Here is a 23,168-nt window from a genome sequence, read left to right on the forward strand (position 1 = left end):
GTGGCGGTGTTCTCTGGAAGAAGCAAGTGTTTCCTCTGGGCTTTTTGCTTCGCTTTGCTACGTTTAGTAGCAATATTTGTAATCCACACATCTGTGTTATTTGGCTTCCGGACTAACAGACGTTAAATTATCTCGCGTGATAATTAAATGTTAATAGTGTAAACTAGCAATGCGAGGCGATCGTAACCGTGTCTGAAAAAGCCCTCTGTGAACATAATAACGATGCCTTCCCCGATGGAGGGATCTTCCAGAGAAGGTGACCTCTTTACTGTGAAACATGAGCTGAGAAATGGTAAGTTAGCTGTGTTATAAGTTTATAATAATGCTGTTTTTAATGACCCATTAATCGTGGGGTACACATGTATGCCCTGGTGATGTGTTAGCTGGCTAAGCTTAAGAGGCGCCTGTCACTGTCAGTGGGTGTTGTTAATGAGCGTTAACGTCACTAAAAGTCCAGGTAGGCTAACGTTAGCTTTACCTGTGAAGGCTTCCTGCTAACTCACGCAAAAAACTAACGTTACCTAAGCGTTTCACTCAGGTTAGCCACACTGCTGCTTAATAATATTAGCTTCAGCTAGTTGTTGACGTGTAACAGGGGCTAACTGGGACGACCCACAGATGTTTTTTTCCTGCAAGTTATTAACCTCTTTACTCACCGCTAATTGTTCAGTGAGTTATTATTTCCTGTCACTGACAACAACACATGTTAGAGGTGAAGCTACGAGACGGCTGCAGCCCGTTAGCGTCACTAAACAGGTGTGTAACGTTAATGTAGCGTCCACATCACCTGTGTGTGTGTGTGTGTGTGTGTGTGTGTGTGTGTGTGTGTGTGTGTGTGTGTGTGTGTGTGTGTGTGTGTGTGTGTGTGTGTGTGTGTGTGTGTGTGTGTGTGTGTGTGTGTGTGTGTGTGTGTGTGTGTGTGTGTGTGTGTGTGTGTGTGTGAACGCTGACTTAAAAATACGAGTTAATAAAAGATCAACAGGAAATTGAGTACATGTTGACAGGGTTTGTTTTGAACTGATTCGGTGCATTGGGCTGCTGAATGAACTTACACTCTGCCTGCAGCTGCAACTGGATTATAATGACACATTGCTGCTGTTCAGGCTGCAACATGACTATGCTGCACCCCCCCCCCCCCCCTTTTTTTTTTTTTTCTGCCCTGCCCTAAATATGCAGTCAGTCTAGTTGTCAGTATGCACTCGTGTTTTAGTTACACTTCTTTGGACCCCTGCTGTAGCACTAAACTAGGGCTGCAAGATATTATTATTATTACTATAACCTTAAGTCTGTAAAATGCCTGAAAGTTTTGAAAATTGCTCAAAACAATTTCCCAAAGCCCAAAAGTGACCGCTCAGATTTTGTCAGATCCACAGTCAACCAAAGACTATCCACAAATTTATTTATTTGAAATGCTTTAAATATAACGCATTCATTATAAAAACAAAACACTGATTATTTTTTTTCGAGACACATTGCAGTCAAACGTCTTTCCATCTTTCAGAACTGTCCAAAACAATTTAATGTTAATTTAAAGTACCCATTATTTTAATTCCACCCCAGACAGCCTGAAACATCAAGAATGTTTTTATGGTATATTTTTAAGGAAATATAGTTTATAGAGTGAATCATCAGTCACAGTTGGATTGGTGATTTACAAAAAACAATAAAAATGTTTAAAAAGGAATGAAAACAACGAAGTCCCTTTCATTTTGCTGTAGGACATCATCTGGTTGGACACCTCTCCCAGTCTATTAATAAACATTTAAATCAAACTTGACCCTGGCAGGGTGAGCTTTACAAGTGTGTTGTGCAACTGGAACCTTTTGACCTCAAATATAAAGGATAGCAGCGTTGTTGTTGTTTTGCGGTAATGCAGTAAGCAATGCAAGTGCCTAATTTTTGCAACATTTCTTCTCGTGTGTAACAGGAGAAGCAGCGGAAAGGATTAAATCAGCCGTTTTAATTGCTCAGTAGCCTATTTTTGGAGTGCGAGACAGAAGGAATGCGTTCACTACAATGGACATGCATGTCTGAGAGCGTGCCGTGCTCAGTCAGCTTGAGTCCTGTGATTAGGAAAGACATGTGTAGTCACTGACAGTGTGCACAGAATTCAGTGAAGGTCTTTGATGGGAAATAATGACCTTTTTCTTGTCAACGCATCAAGTTTGCCTGGCAGCTTCACGAAAGGTCTTATCTTATACCGTTGCATATATGAGAGAGTAAAGGAGGGAGAGTTGTTTTATTAAGCCTTTTGTTGACATGAAGGAAGCTTACTGATTATGCTTGAGTATTATTGGCAGTGCACTGTTTTACAACTAAATTCACTATTGTTAGATGTCCATTGCTACCAGTCTGCTGATGTTGGCCTCAGTTGGTCACCACCCAGACTGTCCTAACTGGACCAATGCTTTGAATTGTTGATGTTCTAGATTAATGCCCTCTTCTCCGCCGTTTTTGACTCGATTAGCTTCAAAGCATCAGTGCTGAGAGTCTCTTTGAACCAAAATGAAATGCAAGCATACATAATTAATAATGTGGGCACCAGTTACAAAACAAAAAGCATGGAGAGCACTGTAAGGTGATCCAAGGTAAGGTTCCTTCTGGTGGGCTTGCAAGGCCCACAGATTTTGACAGCGAAAGTTGAAAACAGCAGATTCATTTAAAATGTATTTACAACACGACTTTATCAACAATGTTGAATGGAGGATGAGAATGTCTTTCTTGTTTTTTGAGACTAATGCAGACTTTACCTTTTTGATGTAGAAGCAGACAAAGTCATACTTGAGAAAATAACTGACAATTATAAATTAACCAGATACTTACATTTTGTAAAACAGTCTGCGTCCACAACTTGTGAGTCTCCATATCCATCTGTCTAGGTTTTAGTACACCGTATTTATTTATGATTAATAAATGGCTTAGAGGTCACATTACTTTTAAGTGGGTGCTCATTTGTTACCAACTAAGCGAGGCGGGAGATTTATAATACAACTGCATACAGCCGTCACAAGCAGTTAGGCTGTCAGTGCAGTGAATATAAATATAAATCCCCCAATGTTCCAGATAAGCCCCACTGGAAAATACCTCATGTGGAAACAAACGGAAACATCAAATTAGTTTTTTTGTTTAAGTATTGAAGCATTTCAGCCGCATTTTTTGTCATGGAGTGGGTATTAAATGTGATTTGCTTGTAATATTTGATTTCTGCTCTGACTTCAGCCAACCTGACGGGCCATGTAGAGAGAGTGGGCATTGAAAACTTTGAGCTATTAAAGGTTCTAGGCACAGGAGGTGAGTATAAAGTCTCTCTGTATTGAACACAATATTTTTTTCTTTTTTCTACTCTTGCGGGCTAGTTTAGCATTCGACATTGTGTGCTGTTGGAATGATAAGCATGCCAGTCATTTCTGCTGCTCTGCACTGAACTTTGCCCTGTGTCTCTGTTTATCTTAACCACCAGCGTACGGCAAAGTGTTCCTGGTGAGGAAAGTGAGTGGTCATGATGCAGGGAAGCTGTATGCCATGAAGGTTTTGAAAAAGGCCACAATTGTACAAAAGGCAAAGACTGCCGAACACACAAGGACAGAGCGGCAAGTGTTGGAGCACATCCGCCAGTCTCCGTTCCTCGTCACACTTCACTACGCCTTCCAGACGGATACCAAGCTGCACCTCATTCTGGGTGAGGATAATTTATTGGAAACTGACATTCAGGCGCTACAGATTGCCTCTTTTGGGCTATGTTTATTCAAGCAAGACGAAAGGTGAATGATTGTTAATTCACAAGCTGAGGTAATGAGTGTAAACAGAAATTGTCTGCCCTTCCCTGCAAAAACATACCAAAACAATATACATGATTCAGGCTGAAACTTGACATGCATGGTCTTTCCCATTACAGATTATGTAAACGGGGGGGAACTCTTCACACATTTGGTGCAAAGGGTGCGATTTAAAGAGCAAGAAGTAGCTTTGTACAGTGGAGAGATTGTGTCGGCACTAGAGCATCTACACCAGGTAATCCGGAGACTCAACAAAATCACTGACTCTTATTCAGAAGCTATGCATTGCTGTTAGCATGCCTTTATCTAACACTTGCCCCTCTGTTGTTGTTTCAGCTTGGGATAGTCTATCGGGACCTAAAACTTGAGAATATTCTACTGGATTCAAGTGGTCATATAGTTCTCACAGACTTCGGCCTGAGTAAAGAATTTGATGAGGTAAACTTTGTCTCAAAAAATATGGGTCATTGTATGTTTAGAACGAGGCAAAAAGGGGGTTTTCCTTTTTTTCCCCCAAAAATCCAGGTCAAGCTATTTCTCGATTGGCTTTTATTTTCAGTTTCAATGAGGTTACTTGATCAAAACATTTCCTGAATTTGAGCAATTTGGCTTATCTTACGAATGAGAAATTGTCCCAAGATCGCTCCCTGCTTATTTGAATTGGACAGCCTCGATCAAACTAAAAGACCAAAGAAGCATTGAAGCTGAGATTTCAGAAGTTTTGAAAATGACTTTTTTTTTTTTTTTTTTTGCAAAGACTCTTTTTGAGGAAAAAAAGTGTCTTTTTAGAGATTTAAAATACTCTCTTGAGTTGACTCAAAGGCACGCAAAAGTTAAAGTTCCTCGTTTTTTGTTTCCTTGATGTTTTTTCCCTTCCTCTGCTGGCTTTGTTTGTTTTGTGTCCAAGTTGCTAAAATGCTGTGCACAAAACAACTAAAAGCCTGGGGGACCAGTTCATAGAAGAACATTTTTCCATAACATGACTGGAAAATTAGTCAACTGAAGAAAACATTAAGAGTTATCTTGAAGAACTTTTTATTGAAACCAAAATGTTCAGGGTCTTTAGTCTTCTAAGGTCTTCTCTGAGTTATAAAGTGCCAAACACTGCCAGAGATCATCTGTATTTTGTGATATATTCTATATATTTACATGTATGTTTATTACAGGTGGAAAGAGCGTTTTCTGTTTGTGGCACTATCGAGTACATGGCTCCAGAAATTGTGGAAGGAGGAGAGTCCGGACATGATAAGGTAAATGTTGTTTTATGTTTTCTTGCTCTTGTCTGTTAGATTAAATGGAGCAGCTCAGGCTCTCCTCTCTGTACTCTTAAATGAGAATGTGCTCTTCAGTCAGATCTGTCTGTTAGTCTGTTAAGCTAAAGTCATGGGTGGGTGCTTTTATAAATCCAGGCAGTTGACTGGTGGAGCCTGGGCGTGTTGATGTACGAGCTTCTGACTGGCGGATCACCCTTCACCGTTGATGGAGATGAGAACTCGCACACAGACATCGCCAAGTATGGATTCACCCTGATGAGCAGCCAGAGTTTTCAGCTCTCCTTCAGGTTTAAATCACTGACCATATCTGTCTCACTCATCGCAGGAGGATTTCAAAGAAGGATCCTCCTTTCCCCAAAGACATGGGACCTCTGGCCAAAGACCTCATCCAGAGACTCCTCATCAAAGATCCAAAGAAGAGACTGGGCTCAGGTTCTAATGGAGCGGAGAATGTGAAAAAACACCCGTTTTACCAGGTGGATCTCATTGCCTGTCTCGACTTGTTCTCAATATTTAGAAAAACTTAACGGCAGGATGGGCTGTTGCTACACTTAATGGGGCTGCTCTGAGTTTAGAGCATTTAGTGAAACTGAGTGTTTGTGAAAAGCTTAAACAAAGGGGGAAATAATGGAGTACAATTAAATCTTTACTGTTTTGAGTGTTCTGCTAATGTTTTTATTTTATTTTGTATTTTACCCCCTAAATTTTAACATAAATATATGTACTGCCCACCTCTTACATTTTTAAAACAAGCTCTGAACTTTAGCTTTAATTTGGGGTTTATGGATTATTTTAAACTTGAATTATTTTGTACCACCTTTTCAACATCAAAACTAATTTGAACCTAAACAAATGGACAAAATGGATTTGTCTGTGGAGCAAAGACTTGTTTCTAGAGAATGTTTTTTTGTAAAAAAATTCCCCCAAATATTTCACAAGTTTCATTAGGTTTGCACAGAAACAGATAGTTAAAATGTCCAGCTGCTTTTTACTTTTGTTCTGTTTGAACATTTCAGGGCCTATACTTATTCAGTTTTTACTTTGTTACAGAAGTTTTATCACTACTTCTACTTCTACTTCTGTCTTTTTTTAAACATGTTTCTCTACTTCTATTAGAGTAAAAGATGTGTGTGTATTTGTCACTTCTGGGGACCAGCCACAATGTTTTTCCCTTTTTTTTTTTATTTCAGAAAATTAACTGGGAGGACTTGGCAGCTAAGAAGGTTCCTGCTCCGTTCAAACCGGTGATTCGGGATGAGTTGGACGTCAGCAACTTTGCAGATGAGTTCACAGAGATGGATCCCACTTACTCTCCTGCAGCTCTGCCTCAGAACTGTGACCGCATCTTCCAGGTAAGAGCATGTTAGGGGATGTTAGACAGCCAGAACGATTTCTTTGCTTTTGAACTCATGGTTTGTTGTCCACAGACATGAAATCTTTGTGTTACGGCTGTACCCGATGATTCGTTCAATATGAGGCTTTAACGAGTAATTCTTTCGTATTTTAGTTTAGCGTTATTAAGGTTTTAGCTCCAGCTGTAAATCAAAGACATTCTTATTGTTTTAAGTCTTTTTTTTTTTTTTTTTTTTTACTATTACATTTTACAGGACAAACAGTTTTCGTCAACTAGTGAGCCAACGTAGCTGTATTTTGACTAGCGGCCCCCAAAGCCCCCAGGTTATGGGAAAAACCCTGTTTTTTATTTTAAACTTCCTGACATTTGAGTGTCATTTTGGGGCTACCTTTATAAAGCTTACAGTCTGTCATGCTGTTGTTGTTGCATTGTTTTGTGTAGAATGGTGAAGCTAAAAATAACAAAAGTATACAGATTTGACTGACAGAACTTGGACTGGGACTCTTCACAGTATTCGGTTTGAATCATCAACTATTAGGGTGCAGACATAGTTTGTTTTCCTCACAGGTTATTGCACAGGGCAGCATTTGATATGTGGATCTGCTTTGATCTGATGTTTGTCCTGTCTTTGGTTGCAGGCAGTGTGAAATGTTGACACGCATGAAAAAATCACATTATACATTACCCACTCTTTGTCTGTGACTATATTTGACATGCTCCACAGCAATTGAAGTAATCAAGTGAAGTTGTGAATGTCCTCAAAAGGTTGCTGTAAGTCAACATGAGTCTGTCTGTGTGCACTGGTATTCAGATCAACTAAAGGCTCTTTTATTGAAGTAATTGCTGCCATATGCAGCTCTCATTGAAGTAACAGATGTGAATGACTATTTTTGATGTAGCTTTGAACCGTAATATGGCCCACAGCTCGGTGCCAGCTGATGGCTGTCTGATGTATCGCATGAAATTTCAACTCTGATTGCCTTCTGGATCCTTGAGTGAGGCAGATCAATAGATCCATTAACGGGCTTCTCTCATGGAATAAAAGGTTACACTTTGAGAGCTTCACCACGTCTGTCTCGGTTACGCCTTCAGTCTTTGATTGCCAACTTCATCTTGGCTTTTTTCGCTCTCAGCTGCCATTCACACAGTCTGAAATTTTGTGGTCTTTATAATTTGCAAGCCTAGCAATCTCTGAGATAACGACAGCAATCCCAATTTTAAACCGCGCACTTGCTCCCCCACAGTGCCTCACAAAACAAAATTAAAATTGCATTAAGAGCGCCAAGATGTAATTTCACAGCAGAGCAATCAAATATTCAAGCCCGGCAATTTGGGGCATCTCATTCATTCAGCACCCATCCTTCCGTCCATCCATGGCTGTCACCACATATCACACAGCTGTGTATGTGTCTGTGGAAAAGGAAAAGAAAGATTAATGCCAGCTCAAAGCTTTGGGCTCCCCACAGCTGGAATTAGGCAGCCATGGCTCCACAATGACAGGTCTAACAATGGTAACAGCTGGACAGCCGCTGTCACTCTCAAAATTACAGAATAGGCTTTATTGTTGAGCTGACAGCCTGCTTTGACAAGGAAATGTTTAAAAATGCACAACAATTTAAAGTTTTGCTGTCATGGAAGTGCATAAAATACAGAAGATGTCTTAAATTTACTCCATAAATAATCCAAACAATCATCAGTTTTTCCTGAGTCCACCTGGTGATTAATAAACTAAACTGATTATGCTGCTCTTTTCTGAGGCTGGATGTTTCCTTCCCTCTGCACATCTAGTAAAACCCCGCCTTAGTAAATGTAAACACCTAGAGTTCATGTATTTCTGTGTGCAGGGATACTCTTTCATGGCCCCCTCCATCCTGTTTAAGAGGAATGTGGTGATGGACGACCCTGTCCAGCTGTGTGGGGGCTCGGAGAGGCCGGGCTCTGCTGCTGTGGCTCGCAGCGCCATGATGAAGGTAAGATGAATGGACTTGGACTCCCCTGCACAAACACACTTAAGCTAATGGCTGCTGTCACAAACGGATGAGACTTTTTCGCTCCTCTCTATTCCTCTTTTTTTCCCTACTGTACTTGTTCTACTTCGTTCACATTTGGTCTCCAGCAAGAAACCTATTTATTTATGTTGCACTGTTAGTGCATGAATGCAGTTGTGTATCCGTGCAATATAAAGTTTTAAGGAGTAGCTGTGATTTGCCTTTTTTGTGTTTATTGAGTTAAGATACATGCTGGTGATTTAAAAAAAAAAGTTAATTTAATTAATATCAAATCATTATTTTATAAGATAGATAATAAGTGGATTGAATTTTTTTATATTGATTAACTGTTAAACTTTTAAAGCTTTTTGGTTCAGTTCAAAAACTCTATTTGCAATTTTAAACAGATCATGGGGAGCACCAATAGCCTAGTGGTTGTGTCGCTAACCCCTGTACAGAGGCTATGGTCCTCGTCACAGCGGCTGTGGGTTTGAATCTGACCTCAGCCCTTTGCTGCATGTCATCCCTTCTGCCATTGCTTCCTGTCTAATAAAGACAAAACAATAACTAAAAAAAAAAATCAAGAAAAAAAAAAAGGAACATCAGCATTATGGCTTGTAAGCATTAGTTAGCATTCGGTTAAGTGTTTACACACTTTAGAAAGGGGAAGTTTTAACCAAGTAGTGAAGCAACAGTGAACTTCAGTGAACAGTGAGTCCCATTAAAGCCTCAGCTCACTTCTCTCTGTGCTGTTTCCTGCCACAAACAAACAGGAACTAGATTATAGTCAGTTTGGTCTTGTAGTGATCTATCATATTTTATGTCAGATCTCTCATATTTTCAATCTTGGTTTCTCTGTATTCCTGTCACTTCCATGTTTCACTTCTTGAATACAAATGAATTTGACAATACTGCATAACAAAACACATTTCCTGGGATGATATGATGAGGGAACGCATTATTAAACTAAAACATTTTCATGATCACAAAAAAGCTTGAATTCTATAATCGCATAGAGTAGGATTTATTAAAATGTCAACTTAGTCATATATTTTATATATAGAGCAATTTAAGCAACATGCAATGATCAAATTGTCTCCTATAAAAAGAATACAACAGAGAAATGATCAAATATAAACTGACTGAATAAGAGGATTTAAAAGCAATCGAGATAAAAAGTCAAAACAAACAACGTTGGTAAACAATACAAGTAAATAAAGCTTGTATATGTGCTGACATTTCTTCATGATTACAAATAGAAGTCTGTGAGTGAAGATTCGTCATTTTGTTGCAGAAAGAAACAAAAACACAACAGGCAACAGATTTTAGGAAAAGGCGGACGTGGAACGACCAAGAGGGATGAGAGTTTCGGGCCGTTGTAAATATTGATCGAGGTGTTAAAAGTGTTGTTGTAATAGAAATGCTGCATTTATGGGCTCTGGACCAGACTGTCATTTGAGAAAAAAATACTAGATTCTTGCTCCTCACCTGCATGAATTAGATCTTTTATGTAGCAAATAACACAAAACATTGAAGTATTATCATGACATTAATGTTAGAGCTGCTTGATTTTGCCATTATAGTTGCTTATTTTAATGTTAGAATTGGTCTGTTATCATACTGTGTTGTTACTGCCAAATCTACACATACTTTTAGCACTATTACTGGAATTGTAGCTATAAATCTATTGGATTTATTGTTGTTGTTGTGGCACAGTTTGTCTCTATCCATCTCTTTCTTTCGGCATCTCCTTCTATCCCGCTTTCCAAGCCTCCGACACAGTTACGGCAAATTTCTTTTCAACATTAGTCTGGTTCTGCTCGATGTTTCTGCCTGTTAAAGGCAGTTCTTTCCTTGTCATTGTTACTTTGTTATATTACTTACAAAGATTCCACATGAATCCACCCTGAAGACAGCACTTGGCAACATTTAGCAGAGAGTACGGTCTGGACCTGCTCTTTTGGTAAAGTGTCTCGAGATAACATTAATGAGGAGGCACAAATTGATTGATGTACAGGCATGATCTGTGTAATGTCTTCCAATAGCAGTCGTTCACCTTTTCTCCATAGATGGGCATAGAACTGAGATTATATTTAACAAAGTGCTGATTTATTAGATATGCAGGAACAGAGGAGTAGACAAAATCTTTACTAAGTATAAAAAAATGCATCACTAAAAAAAACTCAACATATTTTTGATATAAAAGTTATTTGACAGAATCCATGCAATTATAATTTCATTGGAGAGTTAACAACATTGGGGTCATTCTGAAATTGAGTTCACAATATTTATATAGCTGGGTTGCTGGGTCCCCAAAATAAATCTTTAAAAACAATATGTACGTAGCAGGTGTTGCATCTGAGTTCAAACTATATTTTTAATTGTTTTAATTTTTTTCCACTGTTCCCTCCCTGCAGGACTCTCCCTTCTATATGGGTTATGAGATGGACCTGAGAGACAGCGTTCTGGGAGAGGGAAGCTTCTCTATCTGCAGGCGCTGCACACACAAGAAGACAGGACAGAAGTATGCAGTCAAGATAATCAGTAAGAGGTACGACCTCAAAGCATGCTCGCCCAGATGTGTTTATCAACCCCTGTGTGTGGTTTATAATGTGACTGGATGAATCAGTCTTCCACCCTCCTCCTCTCAGGCAGAAATTAGGCCAGTCCCAAAAAAAATCTGAGTTTAGAAAGGCATGTTTAAAAGATTATGGCATAATTGTAATTAATTACATGCATTTTCAAATTTTACTTGCCAAATTCTTCCGTAAAAGGTTGCCAGATGTTAGTTTAATTCATGGAAATTCATCTCTGCTCATAAACCCTGTTGTTTTTTTCCTGTAAACTGCAAAGTTACGATTTTGTGTGCACTGCAGTCCTCAACTCTACTCTCACATCTACTGACAGTTTTGGACTACATGTTAATGCTCCACTGAAAGTCACCCTAATTTAGGTAGTCCTCCTGGCAAAGTCACATGATGATCCTGGAGTCCAGAGGGACAAGTTGTAGAGCAAATCACACTTTGATGACATTTGTCTGACTGTGCATTTGTTGGAACTTATCCATGTCAGGGCAAAAAATCTATGGGGCTGCAGAGCAGAACTGACCTTAAAAATGGGTAAACCTGCCTTTGCAAATCAAAATATGAGTATATGAGAACTGAGCCTTGTGGCATACCCTATTGATCTGTGGAAAGCAGAAGGAAATGTGATCACTACGCAATCTCCACAAATGATTTCCTAAAAATGTTTAAAAATTGAATTTAAATCAAATTTATGTCTTAATAGATGGAGTATCTGTGGATATTCTGCAACATTGTAGTGACTATTTGTTTGCTATAATGTAAAGCCAAGCCTCATCTGCATATTTCAATTGAATTGCCAAGTCTAGACTTATTGAAAACCTGTTTAAGAACACAAAATATACCCTCTGAAATGTCAGAGTCTCACTCTGTTGCGTATGTGTGTATTTATGTTGTATTTTGTGTCAGTTATCTGGCTTCCTGCTTGTGTTTGCTGCAGAATGGAGGCCCAGACTCAGCGGGAAATAGCAGCCCTGAAACTCTGTGATGGCCACCCTAACATCGTCAAGCTACATGAAATTTACCACGACCAGGTGAGGTGCTGACTGCTGCGGTTACATTTGCCAACATAAATTCTGGTCTGCATGACTCTCTGTGGAGCCTGTGAGGACAGCAGCCTTATTAAGTCCTGGAACTGGAACAAGGCAGATTAATGGGGATGCTATAAGCCCTCGAGGTCTCTTTCTATCTCCTCTGTATTGTCCCATAAACATCTCTACTCATGCTCGATATATTTCACAGCAAACATGTTTTTAAACTGCAGCTGCACAAACATCCATTTTGTACCACTGAATAGTAACAACCTAGTTTTACTTGTGTTGCTAATCGAGACGCACACTCAAGCCAAACTAAGTGTGCATACGTTCCAACTGAGGCTTACCTTAGTTATTCTGAAGGTGTGTCTGTGTGGCTGACTGTATACAGGCTCATTAGCCCTGCTCCTTCAAGCCCAGGAGCACCACTTTAGTCCTGATGAGCTCAGTGGGGTTATTAGTGTACCTCAGAGGCCCATGACCCAGATCAAAGCCGAGCTGCCTCACCTCGCCTCAGCCTGGTCCCGCCTTTGTTCAGCAGAGCCAGCACTAATGAGAAACTCTACCCTGCTGCCCAGACACATTATTCCCTTCCCACTTTGTTTGGCCCCTTTTACTTTTACTCCACGCCTCTTATGTTTTGAGCTTATTGCGTATGGGATAAAGAATGGGCTGTTTTTTCGCTAAATTTATCATGCAACCAAAAAACTTAAGTTGACCACTTTGCACTTTAATTCTGAACTTTTTAAACTTGCACTTAAGGTTGTGAAAGCCAGATAGATTTAAATTTACAAATAACTTTTACACATTTGTCGTATTGTTTGTCATGAAAGATCTCATATCCGTACCAATATTTACAGTCTATGATCTTTACGCATATCATGAAATGTCATATGTTTATTTAAAGCTCTCTTGGGGAATGTTTAACTGGTTATGAAACAGACTGAAACTAACCCTGATGTCTTGTTATGACCTACAAAAGCAAACAAAACCATAAGCAAGTTTCATTATTTCTTTATAGTTTTTTTGATTCGCTTTAAACTCCTGCCCGCGAGGTAGATATCAGCTGAAGTGAATGACTTGCAAAAGCCCTTGATTCTTTTTAACAGTCAATTGTACCACTCACTGTGGAAAATGTCAACATGAGGAGTTACAAAAATAATGAGAGAAAGTAAAACCAGCTTTTTAATAATAACTTTCATTTCTGAGACAAAAGCAAAATCCACAAAAAAAGATGGAAAATTAAAACCCACTTGTTAAAAGGTCCTCCTTTTAACAAGTGGGTTACATAAAGACAGTTAAACAAACAAATTAAAAATAGGTTCATATATTAATAATAATTATAATATGCATTTTATATTCTGTGTGTTTTGTGTTTTCTGTAGCTTCACACGTACCTGGTCCTGGAGCTGCTGGGTGGAGGGGAGCTGCTGGAGAGGATCCGTAGGAAGCAACATTTCAGCGAGACAGAGGCCAGCCGCATCATGCGAAAGCTGGTGTCTGCCGTCAGTCACATGCACGACGTAGGAGTGGTGCACAGGGACCTGAAACCGGAGGTATTGTACAACCATTTTTTTCCAGCAGGTCTACCGTTTGAAACTCTCTGAGCTCAGTTTGTGACTTTGTTATAAGTACAGACACTCTGGATCATAAGCTTTGAAAACAGAATTACTGTGTTTTTCTGAACTTTGTTTGTGCTGTGCTGTTGTCATTCTGACTGTGCAATCTTGGACAAAAGAAGAGTAAAATTGTTTTGACCCTAACGTGGGTCAAAAGAACCCGGTCCTACAAGCATTGATGTCCAATTTAGTCTGCTCTTGAGTGGACCAGTTTTGCACAGCAGAAAGAAATGATTACTCTCCGTGTCTTGAATTGCTTCATAGAACCTGCTCTTCACAGACGAGAGTGAGAACTCCGAGATAAAAATCATAGACTTTGGCTTCGCTCGCCTCAAACCGCCAGACAATCAGCTCCTGAAGACTCCCTGCTTCACACTGCAGTACGCAGCGCCAGAGATACTCAAATATGACGGCTACGATGAGTCCTGTGACCTGTGGAGCCTGGGGGTCATTCTGGTGAGTAGGTGTGGGAATGACAGAGACATGCTCAGGTCAAAACAAATTACAGGTGGTCTGCTGGACTGATGGAGAATCTTTCATTTTTAACATGATTGTAAAGGGAAAGAATATTTCTACCTCTGCACATTACAAGTTATTTAATTGACTGTTATTTAAACAGTAATTGTAGACATTGTACATTAAACATAAGAACAGAAAGAGACCTTTCTGGTTTTCAATGCTGTTTTTATTTTAAGATAAGAAAACATATTTCTTGAAAACCAGTCCAAGGTTTACACATTTGCTGCAGGCCATCCTGCTTTGTCAATCAGCTGTTATTACTACTGATTTAGTTATTCAAGCTGTCACGATGTGTGTGCGTGTGTTTATATTTTTGTGTGTGAATGTGCTCATGCATGTATGCGTGTGTGCATGTTTAGTCTAATCTGTTTTTGCATGTTATTCATCTCCCTCTCTCTACAACCCTCAGCATCCTGTGGTGAGCTGACACGGTTTAACGCTCACTGTGGAGTGAAGAGCTACCAGCCCTCCTTTCAGAGCAGGTTAAGGCTGTGCTCATGTGAGATGTTGTTTTCCTGGTAGCGGAAATGTCATCTTAATTTAACCTTTTTCTGCGTAGAGGAGGAAAATAAAAAAGGAGTTAGGGAGGATGAGCAGACACACGGGGGCTGAGAGAGTGGGGAGAGAGAGATTTCTATACTTGGCCAGTCATCCGTACAGATTCTGGGCTCTCTGTTCAAATGCTGTTTCGAAGCATCGCCCCCTGGGGGAGGGGGCGGTATGGGGGTAGTGTGCCTCATAAAACGTTGATGCAATGGCTGCTGACAAGCTGTGTGCACAATGCCCTGGAAGCGAAGTGAGCCAACACACAGAGAGAGAGAGGAGGAGACCAGGGCACGGCAGATCCTCCGCTGCCAAAAGCTCTGTTCCCAAACACTGTCATCTAATGAGAGATGTGAGGGCAGATGTAAGCAGGCCAAGGTGAACATATCCTGTTCAGTCAGCTGAACAAAGCCCCCTCTCCAGTTTAGTGCTGGTTCAACCACATTCAACAACATGCTGAATAACAATCGAAACTGTGGACAGTCGTGATCGGTCAAGATGCCCCCCTTTAAAGCATGTTTTTATTCACAGCTTTAACATCGATGTCTGGCTACTACTACTCTCTCACACAGCAGAGAAAATGATCAGCAATGAAGCATGACGTGTGTCCTTAGCCAAAGTGACTGTATGAAATGTTTATGTTAGATTTGACAGAGAAGATGTATAAGCTTAATTCGGGGTGTTTTTGACAGCGTCTTTGTTTCTTTTTTTCTCTGTTTGCAGTACACGATGCTGTCTGGCCAGGTGCCTTTTCAGTGCCAGGAGAAGAGCCTGACTCACACCAGCGCTGAGGAAATTATGAAGAAAATCAAACACGGGGACTTCTCTTTTGAAAGCGAGGCCTGGAGAAATGTTTCCCAGCAGGCCAAGGACCTTATACAAGGTGAAAATAGAGCTGGTGTTTGTTTGTTTGTGTTAAATCCCTTCCCTTAGTTTTGTTTTCTGAGATGAAAAATAAAGCTATTTGACACCATTGGACTGTAGTTTTAAGTAGAGTTTAAGTTTTCAGACTTTTTTTTTTAAATGTTGAATAGTGTAATGGCTAATCAGAAAACCATTGTTTCTGTTTCATGGCTCCTGGTGTAGTTCCAAAATGCAATTAAGCTTGTTTTGAAAAATAATAATTTCAAGGGAGTTTTTTAAACTATAAGAGACACTGTTTCCTTTTTCGCCGATAATGTGAACTGATATTACTAAAGCTTTAAGCCAAGAAAATAAACAAAGTGGTTCCTGTTTTTTAGTGACAACATCTCCATGAATTTTGTCTGCAGCACCCTTCTGTTCACATTTGGATCACAGATTGAACTTTTAACCCACAAAGCAGCTCACAGCGACTGAGTTTCCCGAGGAGTAAATCACTTCCTCTTCATGTCTTAGCTTTTCTCTTGGAGTATTTTGAGCGCTCAGGGTAATTATCTGTGCCTTGTTCCTGCAGAGCTGCTGACGGTGGACCCAAACAAGAGGATTAAGATGTGTGGCCTTCGTTACAACGCCTGGATTCAGGACGACAGCCAGCTGTCCTCCAACCCACTCATGACCCCGGACATCCTGGGCTCCTCCACTGCCTCCGTCCACACTTACGTCAAAGCTACCTTTAATGTAAGAGCTCACAGGGGATGCATGGCTGGTTTTAGATGTAGGTTTTTGGTAAGATGCAAAAGGTTTTGGAGTAATTTCTCTTTAAACTGCCAACCTGATGCTTCTTATGGACCTTTTTAGGCACTCTTTACCCCAAGACCAAAGCTTAAATATAGAGATGAACATTATTATAAGTGTATAATGAGATTAATAGAGACAGTTTATTAATCAATAAGATGCCAAGAGAAAAAAAACGTTCTGATCATTACAACCTGTGAGTACTTTTTTCAAGCCAAGATATAAAATGTTCCAGATTCTCATTGTTGCTTCTTTGATTTGCTTATGTTGGTCAGTCCATTATTTTTTGGCTTTAGGCTATTCATAACAGCTGCAGCTTGATGAATCTATGAATAGTTTCATGATTCTAAAGGATGAATATTAAATCATTTTACAGGGAAAATAGATGAATACCTTTGATGAATACAAAAGAGCTGTGATTATCTCATTTGAGTTTTAATTTTATTAGATTTTATTTTCCCGCAGATGGACAGATAACAGAAATGAGCATTACAGTCACGGTCTAAACAAATGTTTGGAATTTATGCATGAACATTTTTTTTTTTCATACCATTTTCAGATTGAATACTTAAATTGAGAAGAGATTTTGTTGTTTTTTGCTAATTTAAGTATTTGCCACTCACTCTCCCTATAGTATGGAGAGAGTGGTGTAGTTTTGGTAAATTAATAAATGCAGAGAACTCTTGATGAAATGTTCAACTAACCCCTTTTTTTTGTCCTTTGCAGGCATTTAACAAATGTAAGCGGGAAGGTTTCCGCCTGCAGACGGTGGACAAGGCGCCGCTAGCCAAGAGGAGGAAGATGAAGAAGACGAGTACCAGCACAGAGACCCGCAGCAGCTCCAGTGAGAGCACCCATTCCTCGTCCTCTTCCTCCCAGTCTCAGGGGAAGATTTCCCCTGGGGACGACACCAACCCGCAGCCCTCCAACAGCACGCCTGTAAACACACCCGTTGCCCTGGAAACAGACAAACCAGCACACTCAGCCTTTGACTTCTCAGAAGGATAGTGAGGGAACAAGCAGAAAAACAGATTCCAACAGTTTGACGACCCGCAGGATGGCTCGGACCAGCGTAGAGACGATGATCTTCTCTTCCTCTCTGTCCCCGGCTGCTCTCTGCCTCTGGCTCACCTGCATGGACGTCCGCACGTCTCCAAAAACCAAGCATGCAGCAGGAGCATCAACCGTCACCTCAATATCAATCAATCAATCAACCATCTCTAGCAATAGCCTATTCCCTTTTTTCTGCCTCTCTCAGCTTCACACACAGACTGTATCAATCAGGGACTGGACCGGGAAGGAGTCGTCACCGGTGTCCAACATGAAAAGGGCTGCCTTACTGCCCCAGGTCCAAACAGACCATGGAGAGACACGTTCAGTCTCGTCATCAAATCACAGCTCTATCCCCGTCTGCTCCGTTTACCTGTCTCTGTCCGCGCCTCCAGAGGTTTTAAAAGGGAAAGTTGTAGTGTTTACACCTGGATGCTTTGTATTTCTCTGTCAAAAGAAGAGACGAAAAAACAGCAAAAAGGAACGTGGGTCCACTTCTCTTTTCTGAGAAGTCTCTGCAAGATGGAGCAAGATATTTATATGTGAATTTTACAGACTGAAATTTATTTATGATAAGCTATATTGTTAACTTATTCATGGTTCAGACTGATCTGAAAAGAAATAATGGATAGTGAGTGTCTAAAAAAAAAAACAACAGATATTTTGTGTTACTGTGTTTTCTCCCTATCAGCTTGAAAGACTGTTTCCATGTAGTCTAATAATGGTCATTTATACGTCTTGTAGTTCTCATAGATCATTAACGCTTTAAGTAGGTTACTGAGACATTTTAAGATTATTGTAGGCAAAAAGAGATTAACACCGTTAGCTGTTTGGTAATGGTTGTGTACCAGTTTGTCAAATTCATGTAACCAAAATCCTTTATTTATAGAGTCGGTGGATTTGGGGATTTAACTGCAGCTTTTTGTAGTAGTTAAAAAGTAAATGTCCTTGTTCATAAGGATTAAAGAAGCTAAATCTTTTTATAGGAACAACCAAATGGGATGCAGGATGTTCAACCAAATCTGTGCTTTTATTGTTGTATGGGGAGCACTGCTGCCGGATGGGACCTGACCCTACAAGCAGAGCTAAATTTAGACTTTTTTTTTTTTTTTTTTGCCTCTGATGTGGGAGTACGACTACTTTCAAGGCTCAGCTTTTGCTGCTGCTCCACATCGTCTGATCCTCCAGTCAATATTTAGCCCAGCAGTGGATTTGCCTTGTGTGGTGCAGGACTTAATTGTCTCTTTATATCACTGCATCCAATTGGATTGAGCAGAAAGTCCCCATTGGAAAATTCCGATCAGCTTAGCGAGGGCGAGCAATGGAGAAGTTCACGGTTGCGTTTTTTGTGAGATCCAAGATGCCATAGAGCAGCTTTAAGTGGCTTCCTCGTCTGTTCAGGTTTTTAAAAGATAGGAGCGTTTTATGTGCCAAAAAATGCAGCTAAATAAGGAAATAGTTTGTCGCTATGAATTAAAGTAGGACAGTTTACAGTATGGTAGGATTTTTTTAAGACAAACTGCAAAATTGGCCCTTCTGAGTCTTTAAACTACTGCCAAATTTGACCCTCTGCTCTGTTTACCATGTTGTACTGCATGAATGAAATGGTGATCTTTGCACTGTTTGACATCTTCACGTTGATTCAGACATCTGGTTAGTATTAAGTCCCCAATGCATGACATCACCTGAAGCATCAACCTCCTCTCTTTCTTTTTTCATTGGCTCTTTAAAGCAGTTTCTGACTTGATTTAATGCGAGTTGTTTGTAACTTGCACATTTTGAAGTACCTGTTAAAATGCAGGTAGTTTTACTGTTTGAGGTGTGATATATTTAAACACCAAAACCCCATTTTTACAATAGTTTAAATATTGTAATGTACCAATGTTACAATGCTGGTGTTAGCCAGGATAGCTAAGCAAGTAAATGCAATGCTCTGTGAACTGTTTTTGCAAGTATGTGTTTGTCTGTTTTCATGGTACTAGTTCTGTATTCTTTTGATCTATACAGGGGTATTTGTGTTCAGTATGTGACTAGTAACCGTTTCTCCTGCTCATCCAGGATACAAACATCTTAGTTGGACTGAACTGTGTGCATTTGACAACACTCCCTCATCTTCTTCCATTTTAATGCACTCTGATCTGAACCAAAGCATTAACTTCAAGGTAGCTGCTCTAAGCTGCGTGAGGATTTTCCTTTCATGCAAATATGCAAAGAAATGCTTCATATGTCACCGTTTCTGTTTGTTTTTTATTCCAAACTAGTGAAATATTTCTGATGTCTCTAGCTGAGATCATTTTGTAACAGTGTACAGTAGTATTCTTGAAGGATCTATTATATCCATATCCTGTGCATTATCATGCTCAAAACTATGCATTTTCTTTCACTGTTGTGTTGCTTTTGCCATTTCACTAAGACGCTAGTAAATGGGTCCAAGGGTAATGCTGAAGAGAGCACAACAAGTTGTACATTTACTGTGCTTTTTACTCCCATAGCATCAGCCACAATAGAACTAGCAAAGTAGGATCCACCATATGAAAAGCTGGAAACCTTGGGAGCTAAACACTACAAAGCTCTTGTCTAACCGAGTTTCGCATGAGTTCCCCGCTGCTGCCTCATTAAGCCTCTTTTCTTTTGTTTGGGTGTATTAATAGCTCAAGTGGAGGAAGAGGAAAAGTGTCCTATATCGAGCTTCCCTCTGGGAGCCGGGCTCTATTAGCTGATGTGCTGCAGTGCTGTTTGTTCCAAAGAAAATACCGTACTCCACTCACTGCCTCCGTGGGACCCAGCTCACTTTACTTTGGAGGGAAGAAAACATGCAGGGCTGCTTTAGTAGCGAGGTCTCTTGGGGCTAAATTTCAAACTTTTTCTTCCCCTTTGATGAACATTAGTTGGCGGGAGAGAGAAAGAGCAGTTTTGATGCGATGTCCTGTTGTCTTTGGTACATGTTTTCCCTTGAATATGAATGAAAATGAATTCCTTGCCTCTTCTCTTCCCCTCTATGCTTTTCTCTGCTTAAATAGTTAAAAGCAACCCCACCTGCTCAGCTTAACATAAGTACCTTTTCTGCTACAAAAATGAGAGTCCTTGTTATTTAAACTGTTAAACCAGCGATGGCTGTTTTGGGTTATCGAGTCCAAGGATTGGACATGCAGATGTGTTCTGCTGTACATCTGTCAGCTCTGTCATCTTCATGCTCAAGAGACAGATGTGGGTGCCAAAGCTCAAAGGGAAACAGCTCCTCAGTCAGGTTCTTTTGTGCATGCTTTTTTTTAAGTGAAAGTGACAATATTTACAGCAGATATTAAGGCTCTTGTGGAATCATTTTTGGAGCTGTCCAGGGTGCTGAAGTGGCCAAATGTTGCTGCAAAAAGCAAGCCACTTTCTACAATCCTTTCAAACAGTGAATATATCAGCAGTTGTTCCGTAGTTTCCAAAAAGTACTGGAAAACATAACAAATGGGATTAAGAAAACAAGTTGTTTTAAAGCCTTTTATGTCCCTGCGAGGTCGGACTTTCCAAGTAATATCTTGTGAGTCAGTGTCGGAGGGGGCTGAAGACTTCACATTTAAAAATGCATCTGATCTGGATGTGTTTAGTGTGTCGTCTGAAAAGAAATTGTAATATATAATTAATAGTTTAAAGTAAAAGTCAGTGTTTTGAGTTATTGCTTTAAAGGGTCAATTCAGTCAAGCTGAAATAAACAGTTTTCATATGAACCTTTTTCTCTTGGAGAAAGCAGGTAACAAAGAAAAAGGTGTTCACAGTTTTTTTTTTTTGACTTTGTAAAGTAATGTTAATGATGTTTCTTACTACAAAAAAACCCTTCATTTTTTTTTTTTTAATAGCCAGAAGCAAGATTCCTTTCAACATTAGTTATTCTGGCCCTAAGCAGAAACTTGTTTGACAAATGTCTCGTAATCTACAACATTAAACCAAATAGAGAAAGAACTTTTGTAAAAGGAAAAAACACCTTTTGAGAAACTTTTGTGAAGTCTCTTAAATACGGTAAATGGTTCACAGCTATTGAGCTGCTACTTGAAGTATTTCTTCGTCTCTGGTGCGTTAGTCAGGAACAAACATGCAGCAAGGAAGGACTCGCACTCAAAGAACAAAAGGAGTACAGACTGAAGATAGAAAATATTTGTACTGATTCATAGAGGAAAAGATATGCAGTATATTCAGTCCAACCTTGAACGTTCTTCAGTCCGATGTCGATTTTAAGTCCTTTTTAAAAAGCTGTTTTGGGGTATGAACTTACTCTCTTCTCTCCTCCTCAAAGGTAAATCTGAATGGTTATGTACAGAATGGCGGGTTGGACCACTGCTAACATGTTTTTTCTCAAAGTCTAGTGTTGCTTGATTCTTCAGTGATTAGTGCCACACAGGAAGTTTTTAGTGTTGTATTATTGAGGGAAACATCAATGGGTTTGTCTTTCAGTTTTCATGCCAACTTTACACTTTAAGCATCTTCATCATCCGCGTCTCCACCAAATCCATCAGCGTCATGCATGTGATACAGCAACAACCCTGTCTGTATATTTCCAGTTTATTCCCATCATCTCCTCGTCATATTGTTACTGCAGCGTGTCATAAAGTACTGTAGCAGTGAATCCCTTTGAGATCGGTCAAACTCGATGTTTTAAAACACGCAATCAAGCTTTAAGGGCAAAACTTTGCACTTGTATGTTCTTTTATTCATTCAACTTATTTCTGTTTTGTAAAAGATTAAAAAAAAAAAATCCTTGTTGACTTTGTGCAGGTTCAGTTGTTCGAACCGTCTGTGTGGATGTTGTCCAACATTTCTAAAAATAGAAACCTCAACACTGGATAGTACTTTGACTGCAAGTATACATTGTGTGCATACCTGCTTTATTAGGGCACTGTGAACATCATTCAGGTCTTTAGGTTCAGCCTTCATCTTTTAGAAAGACCTTGATTTGCTTCAATAAATATTTTAACTGCTGACTGAATACATCTGTACATTTAATAACCTGACAGTCATACTGAGTCTGAATGGATCCTTGGGTTCATAGTGAGCGTGTTTACATCATAACTGAGATATTTTGTGATACCAGGGTTTGTGTGTTGTCAGAATGATAATAAATGTACTACTTCATGTTTCATTGACAACTCTTGACAAATAAATTAGGAAAACAACTTTTCATTTCCAAAAAAATGGCTTTCTAATTTTTAGTCTCTTCTGAAACTTTATTTCAGCGGTGAGCCTCTAGGTGGCAGTGTGTGATTAAGAACTGATGAGAGAACAGCAGTGTAGTATGAACTCCTTTCAGCCTCTATGAGTTCTTCAAAGATAGGAGGAGTGATCAAAGTTTAAAACTAAGTACACTATTTAATTCTGTTAAGAACGCCTAGAGTGTGCAGGGTCCATTAAATGCATATTTATAACAAAACTAAGAAACGGTGAACTGAAATTACATTTAATGTCCAGTTACATTTTCTTTAAGCTCTGATTTTTTTGTTGTGTCCTTGTAGGTGGTTTTCAGATCTGCAGAATGTTACCCTACAACAAATGCTAATGTCAGACTCGAGAAATGTCCATTCAGAAAAGAACGGATATTAATTCTGATAGTATAGGAAATAAGGGAATAAAATATGATAAATGACCATTTTCTTGTGAGCTGATTTAGCCTCTTTAGCACCATTTCTTAAAATACATTTTAATATTTAGAAGGGCTTTTGGGTCTACAAATCCTCGCAAAAATAAAATATTGCCAAAGTCGCAATTTAAAAAAACAACATATTACATCACTATC

At 39.5% G+C, this 23,168-nt stretch overlaps 1 protein-coding gene across 2 annotated transcripts; it reads left to right on the plus strand.

Moving 5' to 3' along the window:
- rps6ka5 (ribosomal protein S6 kinase, polypeptide 5) lies at positions 1 to 22,558 on the plus strand. Of its 2 annotated transcripts, none has more exons than XM_020627298.3 (17): positions 1 to 292; positions 3,220 to 3,291; positions 3,461 to 3,679; positions 3,896 to 4,011; positions 4,113 to 4,214; positions 4,943 to 5,026; positions 5,186 to 5,289; positions 5,376 to 5,526; positions 6,241 to 6,402; positions 8,249 to 8,374; positions 10,810 to 10,943; positions 11,915 to 12,008; positions 13,394 to 13,564; positions 13,892 to 14,083; positions 15,413 to 15,572; positions 16,125 to 16,288; positions 17,072 to 22,558. In XM_020627298.3, the coding sequence occupies exons 1-17, from the start codon at positions 223 to 225 to the stop codon at positions 17,351 to 17,353; spliced, it is 2,403 nt and encodes an 800-aa protein (XP_020482954.1). In that variant the 5' UTR covers positions 1 to 222; the 3' UTR covers positions 17,354 to 22,558. The 2 variants fall into 2 exon arrangements, with proteins under 2 accessions (XP_020482954.1, XP_029131711.1); XM_029275878.2 differs by having other exon boundaries at positions 10,810 to 10,916.
- Positions 22,559 to 23,168: the final 610 nt, after the last annotated feature.

This window comes from Labrus bergylta, chromosome 18, assembly GCF_963930695.1.
Source record: "Labrus bergylta chromosome 18, fLabBer1.1, whole genome shotgun sequence".
Taxonomy (NCBI): domain Eukaryota; kingdom Metazoa; phylum Chordata; class Actinopteri; order Labriformes; family Labridae; genus Labrus; species Labrus bergylta.